The sequence below is a fragment of the Gadus morhua genome, chromosome 20 (assembly GCF_902167405.1).
Source record: "Gadus morhua chromosome 20, gadMor3.0, whole genome shotgun sequence".
NCBI lineage: Eukaryota > Metazoa > Chordata > Actinopteri > Gadiformes > Gadidae > Gadus > Gadus morhua.
This window is the reverse complement of record NC_044067.1, coordinates 5,553,022-5,572,357: the sequence shown is the minus strand read 5'-3', so window position 1 is coordinate 5,572,357 and position 19,336 is coordinate 5,553,022. Positions and strand designations below refer to the sequence as shown.

Here is a 19,336-nt window from a genome sequence, read left to right as displayed (position 1 = left end):
CCATTCCACCAGCCCTGCTGTTGTTGTAATTACTGGCTGGAGTGGTATGTATTCGGTTCACATTCAAAATGGGTGGAATATGGTTGTGCTGACGGGTAGGTTTTTAAAATGGCAGGAAAGCCCAAGTCTGTCTCAGTACCTCTTGATTAAAACCATTCCGTTTAGCATTTTTTTTATCCATACTGCATGATTAGATGTTGTTTTGCAAGGTTATTTTTAAGTTAAAAAACAAATCCTGTTTGAACATCAAAGCCTTGTGTGGCAATGTAAAATAGATTGGAGCTCAGCTAATTGTCTGCCCATGGGCTGCTGCTAAACAGCATTAGCCGCACGCAATACAGTGTGTGAATGTCGATCTTACTATTTCCTGGCTCATAGATACCTGGCAACTGCTGTTTAGCTGCTTGTATCAATTTGCCAGTGCAGCGTTCATTCCTGTGCATCTGTAGCGTATGTTACTTTTATCTGGGTGAAGAAAGGAGATGGAAATGCAATGCTTAAGCTAGGCAGGAGTGCAGTGTGTTGCTTCTCGGGTGTAGATACCCTCTTCTGGTAGGCTTGGGTCCGGGTTCTGGGTACTAAACAGGGAGAAGAAGAGGAGTCACCTTAGGCTCTCAGAGGGGGGTCAAATTAAGATTTATTTAGCTCGGCTGATAGGTAACTTCACCTCAGTCTGGGTCTGTGAAATGGATAGTCAAGTCATTTATACCCCCCAAAAACTTTTAGTTTCCTTTTTTTTCTGGGGCAATTTCATCAGTCGGTGACGCAAACAAAAGCTACTGAATCATTCAGCTGAGTGTGATGCAAGCGGTGAAAAGCACCACGTTGGTAAAAAGTATTATCACACACTTCCTTACAGAGTCACTGTAATCGAAGACGAAAGTCCCGGCTGGGGGAAAACTTATTCCCGGCCCACAAAAACACATGTTTGGAAGCGTGGAAGGTGGTCACCATTTAAGCCCCCCCCCCCCTCCCTCCCAGCCCCGCTACAGCCCACCGTAGAAAAGAAAATCCTTAATTACTCTTTTCATTCTGAGTATCTCTCTGCCGGTGGGTTGCCTCTCGGTCCGCCGTGGCCCATCGGCAGTGGGGAGGGAACAGGAGGTGGGTGGTGGGCGTCGAGGGGGGTGCTGCTGTCACAAAAGGGACAAGCCTATTTCAGCCACCGTAGAAGGTGCGAGGCAGTGCATTTAAACGCCTTTGGGAAATAGGGTGGCAGGGGGGGGGCGTGGGGGACTTACCTGGGAGTGTGGCTCGGAGAGTCGATAGAGGGAGTGGATCACAGGGCGCCGGCCGGGGAGCCTGGGATAAAAAGACAGCGCGTGTGATCCTGTGTGTGTGTGTGTGTGTGTGTGTGTGTGTTTAGAAGGAGAAGGAGGAGCAGCAGGGGTTTGTGGGAAAGCAGAGCAGTGGGTGATGTTAATAGCAATCAGTAATAGTGGGCCCTGGGAATTGAGAGACTGTCAAAACATTTAACCGTTATGCACACATGCACCACTTTGATACACACTCACACACTCTCACACACATACACACAAACACATTCTCTTTCTCACTCACACTAACACACACACAAACACACATATACACCCTCTCTCTCTCTCTCACAGTCACTCAGACACAATAACACACACGCACACATTGTCTCTCACTCACTTACACACACACACACACACACACACACACACACACACACACACACACACACACACACACACACACACACACACACACACACACACACACACACACACACACACACACACAAAAACACACACATGGGGTTCATTTCGGGGTCCAGTTTTTAAGTCCCTGCCAACATTAACAGACAAGTGAATTGTTTCCTAGCAGTAACTCTGATTGATGCACTGTTGCATTCCCCCCTACCGGACATGTCCCGATGGCATCCCCACCAATCACAGAATCAAATAAACACACACACTCGCATTCACACACGCGTACACACGACACCAGCCTACTTTAGTTTTCTATAGTATGTCTATAATGAGGACAAAATATTTATATATAGGAGGCAGAGAGGAGACGACAGCAGATCTTTACGCTGCGGTAAATGGCCATCGAGTAACGTGAAGGAGAGCAGAGCATGTGATAAATCAAAGCCAAATTGTACCCGAGAACCTGCGTATAGCGACAGCGTATTAAAACCAAAGGGGCCCCCAGAGGGCCATGCATCTTCAGGAAGACCCCCCCCCTCGCATCCAAACAGTGGTACTCATTACTCTTCGTAGCGGTGTGGTGGCTGTGCATCCTATCTGCCCGCCAGTAAACATTGTAGCGTTGGAAGAAGAATTTGTCTTTAGAAACAGAGGGGTCTGCATGCATGTGGCATGGTAGTCTCCGTCCCAGCAGTGGCAAATGTCAACGCTACCAGGGTGGAATTCAACTTGTCATGTAATTCAGTAATTTGTTTTATCAACAGTTAGCCTTATCCGTCTCTCCTTCTTCTTCTCCCTCCCTCTCTCTGTCTCTCTCTCTCTCTCTCTCTCTCTCTCTCTCTCTCTCTCTCTCTCTCTCTCTCTCTCTCTCCGTCTCTCTCTCTCTCTCCGTCTATCTCTCTCTCTCTCTCTCTCCCTCTCCCTCTCTCTCTCTCTCTCTCTCTCTCTCTCTCTCTCTCTCTCTCTCTCTCTCTCTCTCTCTCTCTCTCTCTCTCTCTCTCTCCGTCTCTCTCTCTCTCTCTCCCTCTCTCTCTCTCTCTCTCTCTCTCCCTCTCCCTCTCTCTCTCTCTCTCTCTCCCTCCTCAGAACCCCCCAGGGAGTACGGATGGTTGGCGTCTACTTGAGTGAGTCCGCCGCTGTCGTTGGCTCCGTGTGCGCTCTGGTGACGGTGCGTGCGTGACACCGCTCCCGGTACCTCGACGGCGGTTCTCTGCAGGAATAAAGCCCCGCTGTGAGGCTCTGGGTGCCAGGCCCGGCCCGGCCCGGATGATTTGTGGATCCGCTCTGCAAACCTAACGTCTAGGGAGACGCGCTAACTTTCCCTGCTTGCACAATCTCGCACGCTCTCTCTCACCCTCGCTCTCTCACTTTCACTTTCTCTCTCTCTCTCTCTCTCTCTCTCTCTCTCTCTCTCTCTCTCTCTCTCTCTCTCTCTCTCTCTCTCTCTCTCTCTCTCTCTCTCCCTCTCTCCCTCTTCCCCCCCCCCCTATCTCTCTCTACCTATCTCCCTCTCTAACTTTCTCTTTATCGATCTCTTCCTATCAACCTCTCTAGCTCTTTTTATTTCTCTCTCTCTCTCTCTCTCTCTCTCTCTCTCTCTCTCTCTCTCTCACTCCAATTACTGGGAGCGGTTGGCAGCGTCTGTGCTTGCACCTACACCACCACCGGAAAGGGATGATAGGCGATCATCTTGTTCAGGTACGCCATGCACACCGATGCATACACAAACCCACACACAAACAGACGCAGACACAGTAGTGAATATAATTGGCTCGTTTTAATTTCCTGAGATTTCCTGAGTCGCGAGGTCGAAAAAATAAATTCCAGAAAACAATGATGAAAAGGCCCAGATGTTCCATCTCATGTCCTCGCTGTTCTGTCTCTCTGCACGCTGCTGTGTTAATGCCAGCCAATTAAAGGAGAAAACGGGAGAAAATAATTGCATAAGAGACATGCGTTTTAGCAGGATATGTTTACACTTTTGGATCCAACACATGCATTAATACCTTCAGTCACGATCGAAATGGTCTGATACGACAAACCATAGGGATAGCTCTAAGTTTGTTTTCGAGCTCCGAGAAGAATTTAATTGTATCGAAATCCAGTGGAGAGGGCCAGCGTCTGGGCTAAACCTGTCCAGTATATAATGCCTTTGTCAGTCTCTCCAGCTGGAACGCCCCTTGCCCCTCCTGTATTCAAAGAGTTGGTAAGAAATCATGGGGATTAGACAGAGCTCTGATCAGCTTTTTACGTCCTCGGAAAGAAAACAAGCCAATCAAACATCAGAAATGTGGGCTGTTACATCATCGGTTGGCTGATGGTGTAGCTGCTGTCTTTCTCCTTGTGAGTCCCAGGTAAGCACTGGAGATATGGGCGTCGGCCCCGTTACTGTCCTATCGCGAGGGGCGTGTCCCAGAGAATAGTTTTCCAGCTCCCCAGGTTATCCGGGGTGCTGCAGCAGACAGACATTATTCTCGTGACCCAAATAATCTACAAAGAGCCTGTTTAGGATTCCAGACGCGTAATGTACTCCCGGTTTATTGACAGGTCACAGGGGAAGACGCCGATGCTGAAATGAGCATGTGTCAGCTCTTTATGACTTTCAAAGCCTCAGGAAGAATAGATCATTTTTGAATAATAAAGGTCTTCCCCTTTTCTCCATTCTTTGCAAGTCAGCACATTATTTGCAAAATGTCTCGCCTTAAGTCAACTAAACTGTGTATGTTCAGGGTTGGACGAAAACACTGTCGCACTACACACAATGATGCGTGTTGTGCTCGTTTCCAAAAAAAAAAAATGCACAACTTGTTTCCTTTTTACCAATCAGCGCTATCTTCCAATCAACCTTTGGTGAGTTCAGCCAGAGGTAGGAACTCATTTGGGTGCAGCCAGGTATGACCTACAAGGCGCGACTGAGGGCTGAGTAGTTGGCTGGCAATCAGGAAGCAAACGTGTTAATTGGCAAAATGGTCTCCCGCGCCAGACTGCGCTGCCCATCCATGCGACAACAATGAATTCTCCCTCTCATCAACAAGCAAACAGGTTCTTCAAAGCTCAAAAGACAAATTGGCTCCGGTACTCTCATACTTTAAAGTGAGGGCAATATTGCTAAGACTTTGTGTTGTAAGACATGCGATCCTCCCGTATAAACGTCCCGTATTAATTTGCGCAGGCATAACGTGTCATTACCTCACACATTTGCCCGAAAATGGAGAACAACCGAGGTAAAAAAAAAATCTCAAACCCTAAAATATGAATCAGGGGAGAAATGAACGGGGATAAGCTGCCCCTCCACAAAGGCAGATCTGAATCCACATTCATTAATTTCTGCTGTTGATGCAGCAGAATTACAGGCCCTTTGCAAATCCGCGACTAATACAAAACGCTCCCAGGACATGAATCACGGTGGTGGGAGATGGAAATAAATGCACTCCCACAAAGGTGCTAATACCCCCTTATTATTCTCCGAGATCCATCTCTTCCTCCTATATCTCCCTGCCACCTCTCATGCTTACCGCTGGTACAGTCTTAACATTTCATCTCTGGTAATATTATGCGTATCGGTCGTGTGTGGGAGGGAAGCCAGACAGCCAGTGAGGCACATATTGATTGCCGATTGTGTCCGTTTTTAACGTGCGACGGTCTGGTGCAAACCCCTTCTGTGTTTGCGTAGCTTGTTGCCACTTAAACCGCCGCACCTGCAGGTCGCTGCCATGCGGTCGGCCGCGACTCTAGCGGGCCGACATATAGATCCTATCCCTTTGCTCTCTGTTTGAATGCCCTATAGCCGCCACCATGCTCTCTGGCTGAGCAGCTGCCTTCAACGCTCTATATTGGGAGCTCCGGCGGTTTGGACGTGCTTGCCTCATTCGCAGTGAGTGCATGAGCAAACATGGCTCGTTATGTTATGTTATGTGTACAGTTTGATTGGGCGATGCTTACGCAATGCCAACTGTTCCTTCTCTCATACCCCGATGCTCTGTTGTAGTATAATCTTGGATTCAGGTAGTTATACATTTCACCAAGGTTTCGGCAGCGATATAAACGCATTATGGCCGCTTTTTCCGTGGTCCCTCCTTGCACATCATGATGCCATTGTGTGTACTGCTATTTCAAGTCAAAAGAATGGTTAGGCAACACGCAGCATGCAAATGATCCATTCCCTGTGTCCCACCCAGACACCTAATGCATCACTACAGTGCTCTGTCTCACACACACACACACACACACACACACACACACACACACACACACACACACACACACACACACACACACACACACACACTTAAACACACTTAAACACACTTAAACACACATAAACACATTCCTTCTGTTTCTCACACTCACACTAACACACTCTACAGACACACACATACACTCTCTGTGTCTCTCTCACACACACACACACACACACACACACACACACACACACACACACACACACACACACACACACACACACACACACACACACACACACTACGCCAGCCTACACCCTCATGCTATGTCTGCTACGGGTTGATTAATTCATCCTTGCCCCCCCTGACAGGAGTAAGAGAGGCAGCAGAGTCAAAGGGCTGGACTATGGTTCTGGAACATGGCTTTGCGGCCCGCTCCCGGATCCTGGGAGCCCCCAGCAGCTACCTGGCGCTCCTGCTGCTCCTGTCTCTGCACGCCACCCAGGTGGTCCAGTCCGACATCGAGTTCCCCCGGGACCGCCACTTCTCATGGCGAGAAGGTAGGAAGCCTTGGACCCGTCCGTCCGTCCGTCTGTTTTTGTCCATATCTCGTCTGTCTGTCGTCTGTCCGTCGAGAAGGTGCCGGGCATGGTGGAAATTATACTACTGACAGATAGACGGACGCTGATGGGTTACGCCCTTGGCGCGTGTTGGAGGTCACCTGGATGCAGGTGTTTAACACCTCCGTCCTATCTCGTTATGAGATCCATTACTCCTGCTGGCCTCAGGAAAATAATAATAATAAAAAATATATATCTATATATATACAGAGCTGGATCCATAATCTTTGGCACCAATTTCTGTGGCATTCCGATTGTGTAATTTATGCCGAGAGAAACACGGCTTAGGTATTACTGGTGCGGTTAGCATAGTAATACATGCTTCCCACACAACAATCAATCATCGGCCCTAAGTTGACAACCTCCACACTGTTATCTCCGTTATAATGATGTGTGTGCTGTGACATGACTATGTGATCGCCGGGAGCTGTGTGGTAAATAATGAATTCCAAGTGTTCACACCGCTGTGGAATTTGGAAGTTGCTTTATTGCTTTAGTTGGGTTTAGTTTTCTTTGTCTTCTGCTGTGGCACGAGCGTGTGCGACTTAAATTGCATTGCAGGTAGGCTGTCAGAACAAGCCTGTCCTCACAGCATTTGGTGCAGTAGCCATTTAAACCGCACATTCATTACTTTTCACTTCCGCAGAGTTTCTACACCAGGGTCATGCGCTAAATTCAGTTCATCATTCAATGAGAGGGCAAGGTGAAAAAAAAAGGATGTACCCTGCTGGCAATGGGTTGTACTTTAGCCGTGTGCATGAGACAGGATGTAAAGAGAAGAGAAATAGATTACTTTCTTCAGCGAGGTGAAAGAAAAAGAATCAATGAGTTGTTTTAAAGTTGATTCGGACCGAAATCTTCACGTGTAAACAAATCCACCGCAGGAGATGTGTGCAAATGAGGCCGTGCCAATCTCTTCCCTGCTTGAGCACACAGGTTTGCTCTCTGGGTTGGTTTTGCCTCTCCTCAGTTAATATTAGCCATATTTTCAAAGAGCCAATAGCATCCATTGGATATCACAAAGTGTTTGAAGTTAATCTTACCATTCATTCTATTTCTCACTTCATAAACTCTCACAACCCCCCCCCCCCCCCCCCAAAAAAAAAGTATTTTAGAAAATGGATTCGCCTCTCAAACAAAAGTCCCCACTTGCTGTGCAATTAGCACGTTCATTTCTCTCTGTGGATGAATAATGACGCTGCCTGAGTGGTAATAAAGGATTAATAAGTTCCCTTTTGAAAGAATATTTTCTAAAAAGGATGTCTTGCGTGCGGCTGGTGGGAGTGCGGCTCACATGTCTGCTCCGCGGAGCTGAGACGGTTTATAGGTTGTCACTTAAGTGAAGAATCAGGAAGTTCGCACAGTTCAGTCACATCACAGTTGAAGACACCTCGGTGCCAGAAAAACATAAATTTGATGTCTGCGGTGCATGTTAAAAGGTGTCATGGCTGAGTTATATCTTGCAAAGAATGTAGTTTACTTACTTTTCTTTGAAAAAAGGATTGATATGCCGCAGTATTATCAAGTTTGACAAAGTCTGACAACGTGTCCAAATTCGTATGAATTTAAAAGAATGTTTTACGGCTCTGCAGAGCTTGGATATCTTATCTTCAGTAGTATGTTTTAGTTAAAATCACAACTAAAGAAAGATAAAATAAGAAAATGCATTTGCAAGATTAAGGACAGCCAAAGTTCTTTGTAAAAGATAAAATAGTATGTAATTCCCTTTGTTTCATTCAGATAATGAAGTCTTAGGGTTATCAGTGATATTAAAACACAGTTCGTTACAATTGCCAATGGAAGCGTGAAGGGCAAGTTGCGGACCACACTGAATGCAATTAAATACAATGTCATGTATTGTACAAAGCAGACATTGCGTTCCTGTTCTTTTTGCCCATTGTTCGCAAAAAGTGGTCACTGCTATTCATCCACTGATTTCGGGAGAGTAAGAGTTCAAGCAAGTCCATACGTAGCATTCAATGACAATTGCTCGATAATCCTGTGTATTAAATAAAGCATTTCTTGCATCTCATTTCGTTGAAGACCTTATTGAGCTCAAACTTGTTAAGGAAATAAAGATATAATTTTCAAACGTGTGGTCTATTGTGTTTATCCCAGCCTCTATCATTGCGGAGTAAATCTCTTGTCAGCCAGTGCCTCAAAGCTAGGCTTAGCTTCAAGTCTTGCATCAAACGAAGGCCTGTGGATCTATTTAGGATTGACCTTCATCGATATCTCAAAATGCAGGGGAATGGCGCAGTGGACGCTGCGTCTATCAGAACAGTCTTTGAACTCTGTACAAAGAAATTACCCCTTTTTGAACAATCTTCCTCTGTGTTTCTACAGAGTCTGTTACTGGGCGTCTTTACATCACTGGGGTTGTGAATTGTCAGCGAATATATTTTTTTAAATGTGATAACATGAAATTACCATGAACTTTCCACTACAAAATACCATATTTTATAATTGCACACTGCGTTGTTTCTCTGTTCAACGGCCTTTGAGATGGTGGTGACTAATACATTCACAACTCTTGTCTGATGATTGCATGCTGTTTGTGACTTGTATTTCCTGCTGATTAACTTCCAGCAGTCACATGTGACTTATCATATCATAACGACGGCAAATTGAAAGCAGCAGTATAACTAGTTGAGCTGCTGTTGGGTGTGTAGAGAGGATGGGAGCTGTCAATGGCCTGTCAGAAAAGCAATGGACTTCTGAAAGTTGGCAGGTTTATTGCCCACTGAGTACACGCTCCAGCTTTCCTAGATGAGTTCAGGACAACCATATTGCCATCTGAACCCATGTGTGCATCTTGCAAATTCCGCTCCTTGAATCTCTAAGGAAATATATGAAGGGGTGCTATGAGAGGATGAGTAAACATCCACACCCCAGAGCAGCTTTCTATTCGATTGATATGGACATCTCACTCTGAGCATAGCAACCAGAGGAGACCAGGTTACTTCAATGTCGGCTTCAGTCTTTTCACTTTTTGTCATCTTTAGTGTAATTTTCTAGAATATCATTTTGAATGCAAACGCTATGTTTATATTTCATTATTGGCTAGGGTCTTTTTTGAAACCTGGTTAGGAGCTGTTTATTTTACAAGCTCATTCTGGATGGGTGTACAAAAGGCCCAATAAGGACCTCGCTCCCAACAAGGGATAGTACAATAGTTTTAATCAGTGAACTTCCAACTGACAAGGCATCTAGTGCATCGAGAGAGGAACAGATTTTACTTTGGGTTTATTTGTGAACTGGGGTTGCTTGTGTTGCATTTGCACAAAAGCTAAAAAAAAAATTATAATAGACAACGAATGAATTCACCTTCTTTACAAAGACACAGACAAACAGGACAGGATCATTAAATGGCCGGGCCTCTTGTTGTAATATTCCGGACTGATTGCTTGCTTTGGACATATTTCAAGAATTAGCAAGCACTGGGCTTGATATTTATGCAGTGCCTATGTATTTCCTTGGTGATTGTTTGTTTTTACTCAAAGATTTCATTATTTTATTGTTAGGACGACACATCAGGCTTTACATCTGTTGTGAATCTAAATGAATCCAACGCAAGCGAATTAAGTACCCTGGGACCTGCCTCAGGAACCGATCAACCAACCAACCAACCAATCAAAGCAAGCAATTCCCAGACCCTCACCCGTGCCAGAATGCTCATTTAATTCCAGGTTTATACCAAATGCACTGCAATATTATTGGACAGCCGGTAGCATAAATTAAACAATGTTTAGGTTGTGTCATTGCTCTCCTGAAGATTCTGTTGCGAATGTAAATATATTGAGAAACCGTTTGTATTTGATGTTAAGTGTTGCTGCCCTGCCCTGGTACGGTTTATATATACCATACCTCTGCAAAAGAAAGATTTGCAGAGGTTTGGTATATATCGTGCAGTGTTTTTATTATTCATTATTCAATCAAATATGAGGAATCCATGTAAACAAATTAGCTTTACAGTTGGACTGGTTTTGTGCTTTTTCTGCTTTGTTGCAGATTTTCGTAACATATTTTCAGTGCTGGTAGTAGTATGATATCACAATTTATTGTTGCCATTGTTGCCGTCACAACTTTGAGCATAAGGACCTAATTGTGAAACCAACATTTTGTCTCATTCAACCAGAACATAATCCAATAATCATTCGCATAACGGACACATAAACAGCTTGCAGTCGGTTTGTTTCTGGTAGATGGAGCCATAAGCTGCGTTTGTTAAGTTTCTGTACCTAGCCCGGTGATCAAATACTCTCATTCTTGGTGTACTCATTTTCCACCGTCCTCTTTGAAGTGGTTAACAATGTTCATTGCAAGATGGGTAAACATTATCACACAGGAGGTCACAGTGCCTCTCCCCCACTTCCCTTCCCCCCCCCCTCCCTCCCTCCCTCCCTCCCTCCCTCCCTCCCTCCCTCCCTCAACTTAACTCAAAAAGGCCACACTGCAAGGAACAGCCGTTTTTCAGTTGAAAGGCCCTTTTCTATCAAAACTACTGTGCTGTATTATATCAGTATATTATCAGTATATTATATCAATGATCAATGAAGAACTCACGCTCCAGGATTTCATTGATGGGGCTGTCAGTGATTGGAAAAAGCCCATAATGACCCCCAAAAGCAAAGTGGCATTGTGTAACAAGGTAATTTTCCAAACCCAATCAAATATAATATAAATTGAACAAGATTACAGAATATCTTTATTTAAGTTAATTCAAAATCAATTTCAGCAAAGTCATTTTATGGCATATTTTGGGCACAATTTTGAGGTATTTAATGCTACACGGCTAGCAAAGGCGCCAATGGCAATGTCGTTATTATTTTCTACTTTTAGTTATTGCAAATCTTTTTGAGTTCATGACTCATAATAATATGATATTGTTGCACACTGCTGTGCCTTAATTTAATAAGCAAAGAGAGTTCTTTCCCCTACCTTATGCGACTACCCAAACCTAAACATAGCAATGTGTGAATCAGCATGTTCTGTAATTTTCGGGAAGGGAGACCTAATAATATTTCCCATGGAACTCGTTCACTTTTCGACGCATATTTCATTACATTTACACTAAAGGGCTTTTGGGATCCAGTGGTGTAATAGTATTTTTAAATTACACCCATTAGCAGATGAAAAAGCGTCAGGAGAATGTTGGCGGATTAGGCCTATGAGATGGGTAATGTGCAAGTACTCGTAAATTGATCAGTCTCTAAACGGCTTCAGATGTGACCACTACAAGCTCAGCACTTTGCTACAATTGAAGTCGAACATAAAACCCTTTACAGACGGCCTCCTCAGATACACCACAGACCTGGCCTCTCCATCTCAGATCGATCAGCACTATTGAATTTTATTACACACTTTCAAAATGTTTTGGATTTACATTTGAAAGCAAAATAAATGTTGGATGGCTGTTCTTCCATCATGGTTTCTCTGTATAAGCAGGTTTAATTCAATGATTTAAATAGGAATGTCCAGAGCAAAGTTGATTGGCAGCCTTTAATACTAATCCCCTACTGCATGTGCTTTCAACAGAAAAATGGTTTTAAATCTTCGACCTACGGACCGCAAAAGAAAATAAATGTGTCTTTCGGAAAATTATTTCTTTATATCAGGGTAGCTATGTTGTCTTTTCAGACATCTATAGTTCTACATCATGTTCAAAATAAGTAAATGACCTCGCAATAGTTTAGAGTTTAGCTCTGTCAGAAAGCAACACCTCATATAATGTGGAGTCTAAGATCTATAGATCTGCAGCATAGATCTAAACTAAGAAGCATCACAAAATAAAACATGTTCAGCGTCTATGCTATGTTTCAAAAGTAGTTTTTAAAACGAGAGTTTGACGTGGATGGCACGAACACACTTTCACACATTTCATACATTTGCATTTATCCGTCTTTACATGCAGTCTATTGTTGTGTTTTATGTAACGCTCTCAAGGTGTCCTCTGCTCCATTCACACCGTATCAATTATGCAGCGTGGCATTACAAACCCGGCAAATCGTCCTCAAATGTGCACAAATGCTCGTCAAAAAAATATACGTTTTTTATCTCTCCTGCCTCCCATGGGGAGGCTGCATCTAGTCCACCGAGTCTGCCTGATTAGGAACAAGGTCAGAGAAGAAAACAACATTTCAAAGTTCACTATCGATCTGCGGCTAAAAGATACGGCTCCAATTAGCGCCTCTATTTTTCAACCCCTTTGTAAAAAAAACAGCACATTTGTTCTCCTAACCAACGCACTGCGTGGAGACACAGAGGAAACGCAGGCAGCAGAGAGTGAATACCTTCAGAAACCAATACATGCTCTAAATTTAGATCGCTTTAGTTCTCGGTTGCCGTTGAGGCCGTGGTGTTGGTTTGTGTGGGGGAGCTAGCTAGGGACTCGTGGGGAGTGGGCATGCTTGCTATCAAAGCGAGTCAAAAGCGAACTTTGAGGGCCGTGTTCAAGGTGCCCTCGCCATTGACCGTCCGATCTCTGTCTGAGGGCACCGCCGCCGCCGCAGCGTAGCCCAGCGCGGCACTTCCTGGCACAGGGAGGACTTGTTTGAGGTCGTCATGAAAAAGCTGACGACCAGTCTCACGAGGGCCACAAGGCAAAGAATTTCCAAGCAAGTCAGATCAGACAGTTCAGTCCCATGAGAGAATCCCAGGAGCAGAGCTTTCAGAGCAGCCCCCCTGCCCCCCCCCCCCCCCCCCCCCGCTCCCCTGTTTAGAAATCCTTTGCAAGTTAAGTGTCAAAGGGGTGAATGGGTGGGGGGGCTTATATCAACCTTATGCGAAGAACTTTCAAGATTATCATGAAATCATCAGAAACATTTTGTGTTTGAGATTCAATCAATTGATAGCAGAAAGAAACACAAGCCAACCTTACATCATGATTGCTTTTAGGGATAAACATAATATTGGCTGGAATTGGAACAATTCCTGCAATTTCTGTATTGCTGTTAGTACAAAAGTTGATTTAAGCTCGGCGAGAAAGATCTGTAAAGAAAGGCCTATTTTTTGCTTTTTTAGGTTATTCTAGATTGGTGTCCCTTTAGCTCATGTGTCCAGTTAACCATGGGTCCAGTTAACCTAGAGGGTTGCACAACACTTGAAGTCTTCCCCAAGTCCCAGTCCTAGCCTACTACCCTCAACTTACCTTTTAGTTTACTGTGTCGAGGACCTTGATTTTATTTGTTCCTCTATCAGTACGCAAACAAAATACGACCAACCACCCTTATCAAAAGTACAAAACAAAAATAATTAAGCGTCCACAAATGTACAAATACGGTGAGGTGCTCGCCTAACTAGATTATTTATTTTTTACCAAAAACATATACTGTAAGTATTGTTTCCTTATTCTTTGCAAAATAAATAATGACTTAAGCTGCCAGTTTCACCTCGACTTGAATACATAATTAATTGACACCTTCCAATTACCTTTGTTCTCGGGTCCTCACTTTAAGGCCCCGTTCACACGAAGCCGATTTCATGGCGAAACCGCAAAGGTCTTGTACGGTTCGGCCTTCCGTACACACGAAGCCGGCGAATCCGCTGACCGAAACCGCAAACTTCTGAAACCACCCTCGGGGGTGGTTTCAAATCTACCCGGTTTCGTTTTGGATTCGTGTGTACGCCTGAAACCGACTGAAACCGCAAACCATGACGTCATCGCCCCACCCCTCGACCTCCTAGCCAATGGCTCTTAAGCCCGCGGAGTCTCAGAAATCACATGCGAGCCTGCGCATAAGGGCAGCCTTTATGCCTATGCCTTTATGCGCATGCTCGCCTCTTCTTCTTATTTCATTTCTTCTGGATTTCTGTACCAGAAGCAGCGCCCCTTATGGGCCTGGAATGTGTACTACAGCGTTTCTACAGATCTACCCGGTTTCGCTTGGCTTCGTCTTTACGGAGATACTTCGAAACCGGATAGATCGAAACCGTAACGGTTTCGCCCGTTTCGGCTTCGTGTGAACGGGGCCTAAGTAGCAAGCTCAAAGATTTTCGTTTCGTTCTCATTAGTGACCCCAATGGCGATAAGCGGTAATTGCAGGGGTGTTTTTGGACCTCACTATCCAGCGATTCAAACAGGGTTCCCCCCGACCCTCTCTGGAGGAACAACCATGCTTGGGTGATGGAAAACGCATCACTAGCTGCGCGCCCCTTCTAATTTCTCCTGGGAACGTTACTACCAACACTAAGTTTGCAACATTCACAGTACTGAAAATGCAGGGACTTTCATCAAAGCCCTTGTGTTCACCGTGGTTTTACTTCATTCAGCAATATATAGTGGTGTTGTAGCAGATGAGATAGATGCATAGCGTGTTTCACATGTATCGTTCACCGTGTCTATTTAGAGAGACTTTATATGCTATGCAGTGTATATTAGCACTTCAATCTGGAGGGTAGAGAGTACTTTCATCCAAATGTATAGTGACACACACACACACACACACGCACACGCACACGCACACACAAGTTCAATCAGACTTCACTGGAAATTGATATGTTCCCTGACACCTTTGTCTTTGTTCGGGTACCCAGCCTATGCAAAGCTTGTCTCCTGGCTTCAATGCTTTGTCTTTGTCAGCACAAGCCGATTATCCTCCCTCACTTCAAATGTGGATCCCAGGTTCAGCTCTGTGCACATGCAGTAATTAATAATTAGATATATGGCCCTTGGGCGTTTTCTACGAAAGGTAAGTAGGTGAAGACGAGAGCACACACAGAGAAGGTCACGCCCACTCTGTTATACCACAGTTATGAGGCAAGCGGTAGACATGCCTAGGTGTAGTCTATATTTAAACTGAATCTTTACCGTGCCCGAGAAACATGTCAGAGGAACCAGAGAACACGTCAGAAGGACAAGTGGTCCATTGTGTGTGGCAGTTTGTATGCTTTTCGCATTATGATAGTCAATGATTATTCATGTTTCATGGTATTCTTATCCAAGTACAGATTGCATATTGCAGTAGTTTGTAACCAATTGCATCATCACATTTGCACATCACAAATGCAGAAAAAGGAATGCAAGTGCAAGTCACACACTTTTTTATAATGACTAATAAAGTTTAGATATGTTGTGTTCTACACTATCTAGCAGGTCAGTGTCTTCATCGTTCACAGAGGAATGCATCTTACTCTTTTTATTGAGACTTGATGACGGTGGACCCTTAAATGCTGTGATCACAAGCCATGCAGTGCCCGGCCATAGCAAAACTTACACCGGAGACGACAAGGAGAAAATAGACAATCGACGCATAGAAAAAGACGACAGAATGACGGGAGATTTTCATGATAACGATCCAGTCCCAAACGAATAAGACCACAGCTTCTCTGACCTGTGCAAGATCCTCCTTTGTCAATTAAAGTTTAATGCTGAATAAATAAATGAAGCATAGCTGTAATATCTCTGGCCACAAGTAATTTAGTTAAATAATAAAATATTGAAATGGTTCTTGTGAGGGTTCTTGCTGTTTTCTCTCTAATTTTCCCCAGTTCATTCAGATGTTTGTTCTCTTTCACAACATGTTCCTTTTCATCGGCAAGGTGAGGCATCGTAATTACTTGCTTATGAAAGTGTAGAGCGGCCAAAAAAGAAAAGCCTTAAAGGAGGAGGCCAGCAGACTCCATGGACATAACAAAATAATTAAAGCCATTTCCTGTGTGTATTACTTCCACCACTTTTACTACAGTGTTGTTGTGGTGGCTTTTAATGGGCCATGCTGATTAATCACCATGAACACACTGGCTAAGAAATCCATTTGTGTTGCACAACGGTCCGTTCGGTTAGTCTCATTGTGATTAGATATCGCACGAACATGAGGTAGTGTGGAAATAAAGAGCAGATCATCCCTGTAAATAACACACTGTTAACATGGAAGTAGGTAGATGCCACCGACTTCATAGAGGCGTTGGATGTGATACTGAACCATGCATTCTACTACATAACTGAGTTAGTTCCTGTTCCTCCCACGATTGGAGATTCTGCTGGCGGGTTAAAGTGTGAGAAGTAGGGCTATTACCGAGGAACCGAACGCTTACGAAATAATGAAGGGGGAAGGATGGGGAGAGGGCGCTGCTGGGATTGATTCCGAGGGGGCTTGGGGGGGATTCAGAGATCAGAGATGGGATTTCAGATTGGTTGAATTTGCAATGTGACACCTGAGCTTGGTGCGTAGCAGACTCTGAATGACTCTATATTGAGCCCCCTCCACCCACCAACCCCTACACCCCCCGCCTTGCGACCTGAGTTGTTGTTTAATTATTTGATTTGATTTGTTAATGTACTATTAAAAGTTTCACTTCGAGTTCAAGGGCAGTTTTTAGTTTTGATTGATAGGTTTTTTTCATCAGATCTGCTGTCAGTAATATTTGAAGATAAATAAACCAAACAACCCCCCCCAAAAGACTCCTCCCTCTCTGCTCCCTCCCACCTACATCACCATTGACATCGGTTGCATTCACAAACATGTGATTGACATGCAATACGGATTCCCTGAACCAATCAGGGACCAGATGTCCCGATTGGTCAGAAATAAGATGGGAGGGTATGCAGTATGCCAAAAATACCAGGATGTTGTAATACATCCGGTCGCATTTCGCAGTATGCAAGCCAGCATGCGTTCTGGATATTCCGCCCCGCAATCCCCTGCGCAGTAGAAGATACATCACATCGACTGAGTCCGCGAAAGTCGATAGGTGGCACTACAGGTGTGCCAATCAGTGTAATCACCTGTGGTATGTCCCGATGGTATGCATGCTGTGTGCATCAGTACTTACTTTGTACAGGTAGCTGCAGTACGTAAGACAAGTAAAGAGAAAAGAACTACCCCGAAATGATAGCCCTTAAAATGTATCTACTTTGACCTGTGAATCGGTGAGAAATACCGCTATAGTGTTGTAAAAAGGTGTTGTTGAGAACGAATCATGAATCACAAGACAGCGCCTCATGAAATTTTGTCTTTAGCACCTTGTCAGTGAAACGCGTTGCGGAGTGTAAGCTTGCATCAGCTCCCTGCTCCTCCGGGGAATGACACTTTCACACGTGGGCCATCCCTCTCCCGCCTTCACGCTGCTTCGGAGCAACTATGATGTTTTTTCCCGTATAACTTTAATAAGGCCCGGTTCCGTATGCCGTGGCAGTGAAGCAAAGGCCCAGCCTGAGACGCTCAGAGCCGGTGTGATCTCAGAGTATTAATGAGATTGCCTCCTCTCCCCACCTCCAGTGCTGGCCCTCCTCAACTTTCCCTCTAAAGCCATGTTTGTTCTCGGCTCACAGATAATCTGGAGGTGTACCAGAGGCAGATTGGGGCTGTAGATGCAAGGGCGTATTGATTGCTTGCTCATTCCAAAGGCTCTGGGGAAAGAGTTGTTGCTATTAGTTTACAGGATGTCAATGTACCAGACACTGATGAAATGTAATTAGTGTACCTGTAAAAAAGGAATTGGCCGTCCATCACTTTGGTGGCCTATACACTCTCACTTAGTCACCAGGCACAGATGCTGAGTGCTAATAATACAGGCGGTTTAGTCATATTTTGATCCTTTATCAGCTATCAGAATAAAGGAAAACAAACAGTAAAGATACTCAGCTTCTCGAGCTAACAAGTGTCGGAAGGCTACTGAAACTAGCACAGATTTATTACAGTGACAGTTATATTGTCAATGTTAGCGTCTCATGAAAATGCGGAAACAATTAAAACGGTAGCTGGGAGACGAAAGCTTCACTTTTCGCTGTGGATTTAAATAGCTTGTTATCATCCCATTACCCGTACAGCGCTACATCTCCTACAAAACTCGTGGTTTCACAACACTGCATAGGGGCACATTTCCTGCGAGGCGAAACTGAAATATATGGAGTATGATATATTAAGTTATGCTGGACCAAAGAAAACAGTTGGAGAGCTGTTTGCGCCAACAGAGCCTGCTGGTCCCACCCCCAGTGGGCCAGTGTCTGGTTTATAAGCACTGCCTGCGACTACTGACCTGTGAATTGAATGCAAATAAGAACGGGCTCTTGGGTAGCAGAATCATTTGGCAGTGATAACAGTTTGTGTTTCAAAACAGCCATTGCAAGTTGTGTCGTGGGCATGTTCTTCTCACTGTGTTTGCGCAGGTTTCTACACGGCGTTCGCCATATGGTGTTTCCAAGTCAGTAAAAAGTCCTCACCAGAGTGAAGGAATTAATTAAGAAATTGTTTGTTTAACTCGCTTTAATTATGCATTCATATGGACACTTGCCTGCGCACTGTAGAGCTAAACCTGTTTAAGGAATAAAATAATCAGCTTTCAGCTTAGACGTCCTTATAATTAATGTATATGCTGCACCACAGCTCTCTTTCTCTTTCTGTGGGAAAAAGCATTCTTGTGTTGTTGACCCATTTTAGACCATTATATTCCTTGTAGGACATGGCGGAAGCGTAGGGAGACGTGTTGTGATTTATTCATAATATATCCAGCTATAATTGCCGTCCAGTAAATAAAAAGCAATGCAGATTCTATCTCCACATTTGCATGTTATGGACGTATGTAGGTACGTGTCTTGACACGTTCTTCATGTAAGCCATTGGTCGACACTGTGCGTTATCTCAATGTTAAATGTGCACATTGTCATGGAGGCACCATCTGTCCGCAATCACAGAGTTGTTCTCCACAATGCCTTTGCTGCCTTCCTGCTTCAGGTACTCGTTCTTACACTGGTGCCAACAGCTGCTTCACAGGACGGGCTGTGGAAAAGTGTTTGCCAAATGCAGTTTAAAAGCCATGCATCACACTGGCGTCGGTCTGATGTGCATCTGTCTTATGTGAGCGGTGCGAATTCAAGGAGGGTGAGGACGGCGCAGGTTTCTTTTTTGCAAGAGAGAAT

General features: G+C 44.5%; 1 protein-coding gene across 1 annotated transcript in view; it reads left to right on the top strand.

Annotated features, from left to right (window-relative positions):
- The first annotated feature begins 3,247 nt into the window (after nt 1–3,247).
- Nucleotides 3,248–19,336, top strand: part of thsd7ba (thrombospondin, type I, domain containing 7Ba) — a 116,254-nt gene continuing 100,165 nt past the window's right edge. Inside the window, exons 1-2 of the mRNA XM_030343939.1 lie at nt 3,248–3,374; nt 6,229–6,417. Coding sequence (XP_030199799.1) covers nt 6,264–6,417 — 154 coding nt within the window. The 5' untranslated portion in view covers nt 3,248–3,374; nt 6,229–6,263. The remainder of the gene's footprint in view (nt 3,375–6,228; nt 6,418–19,336) is intronic.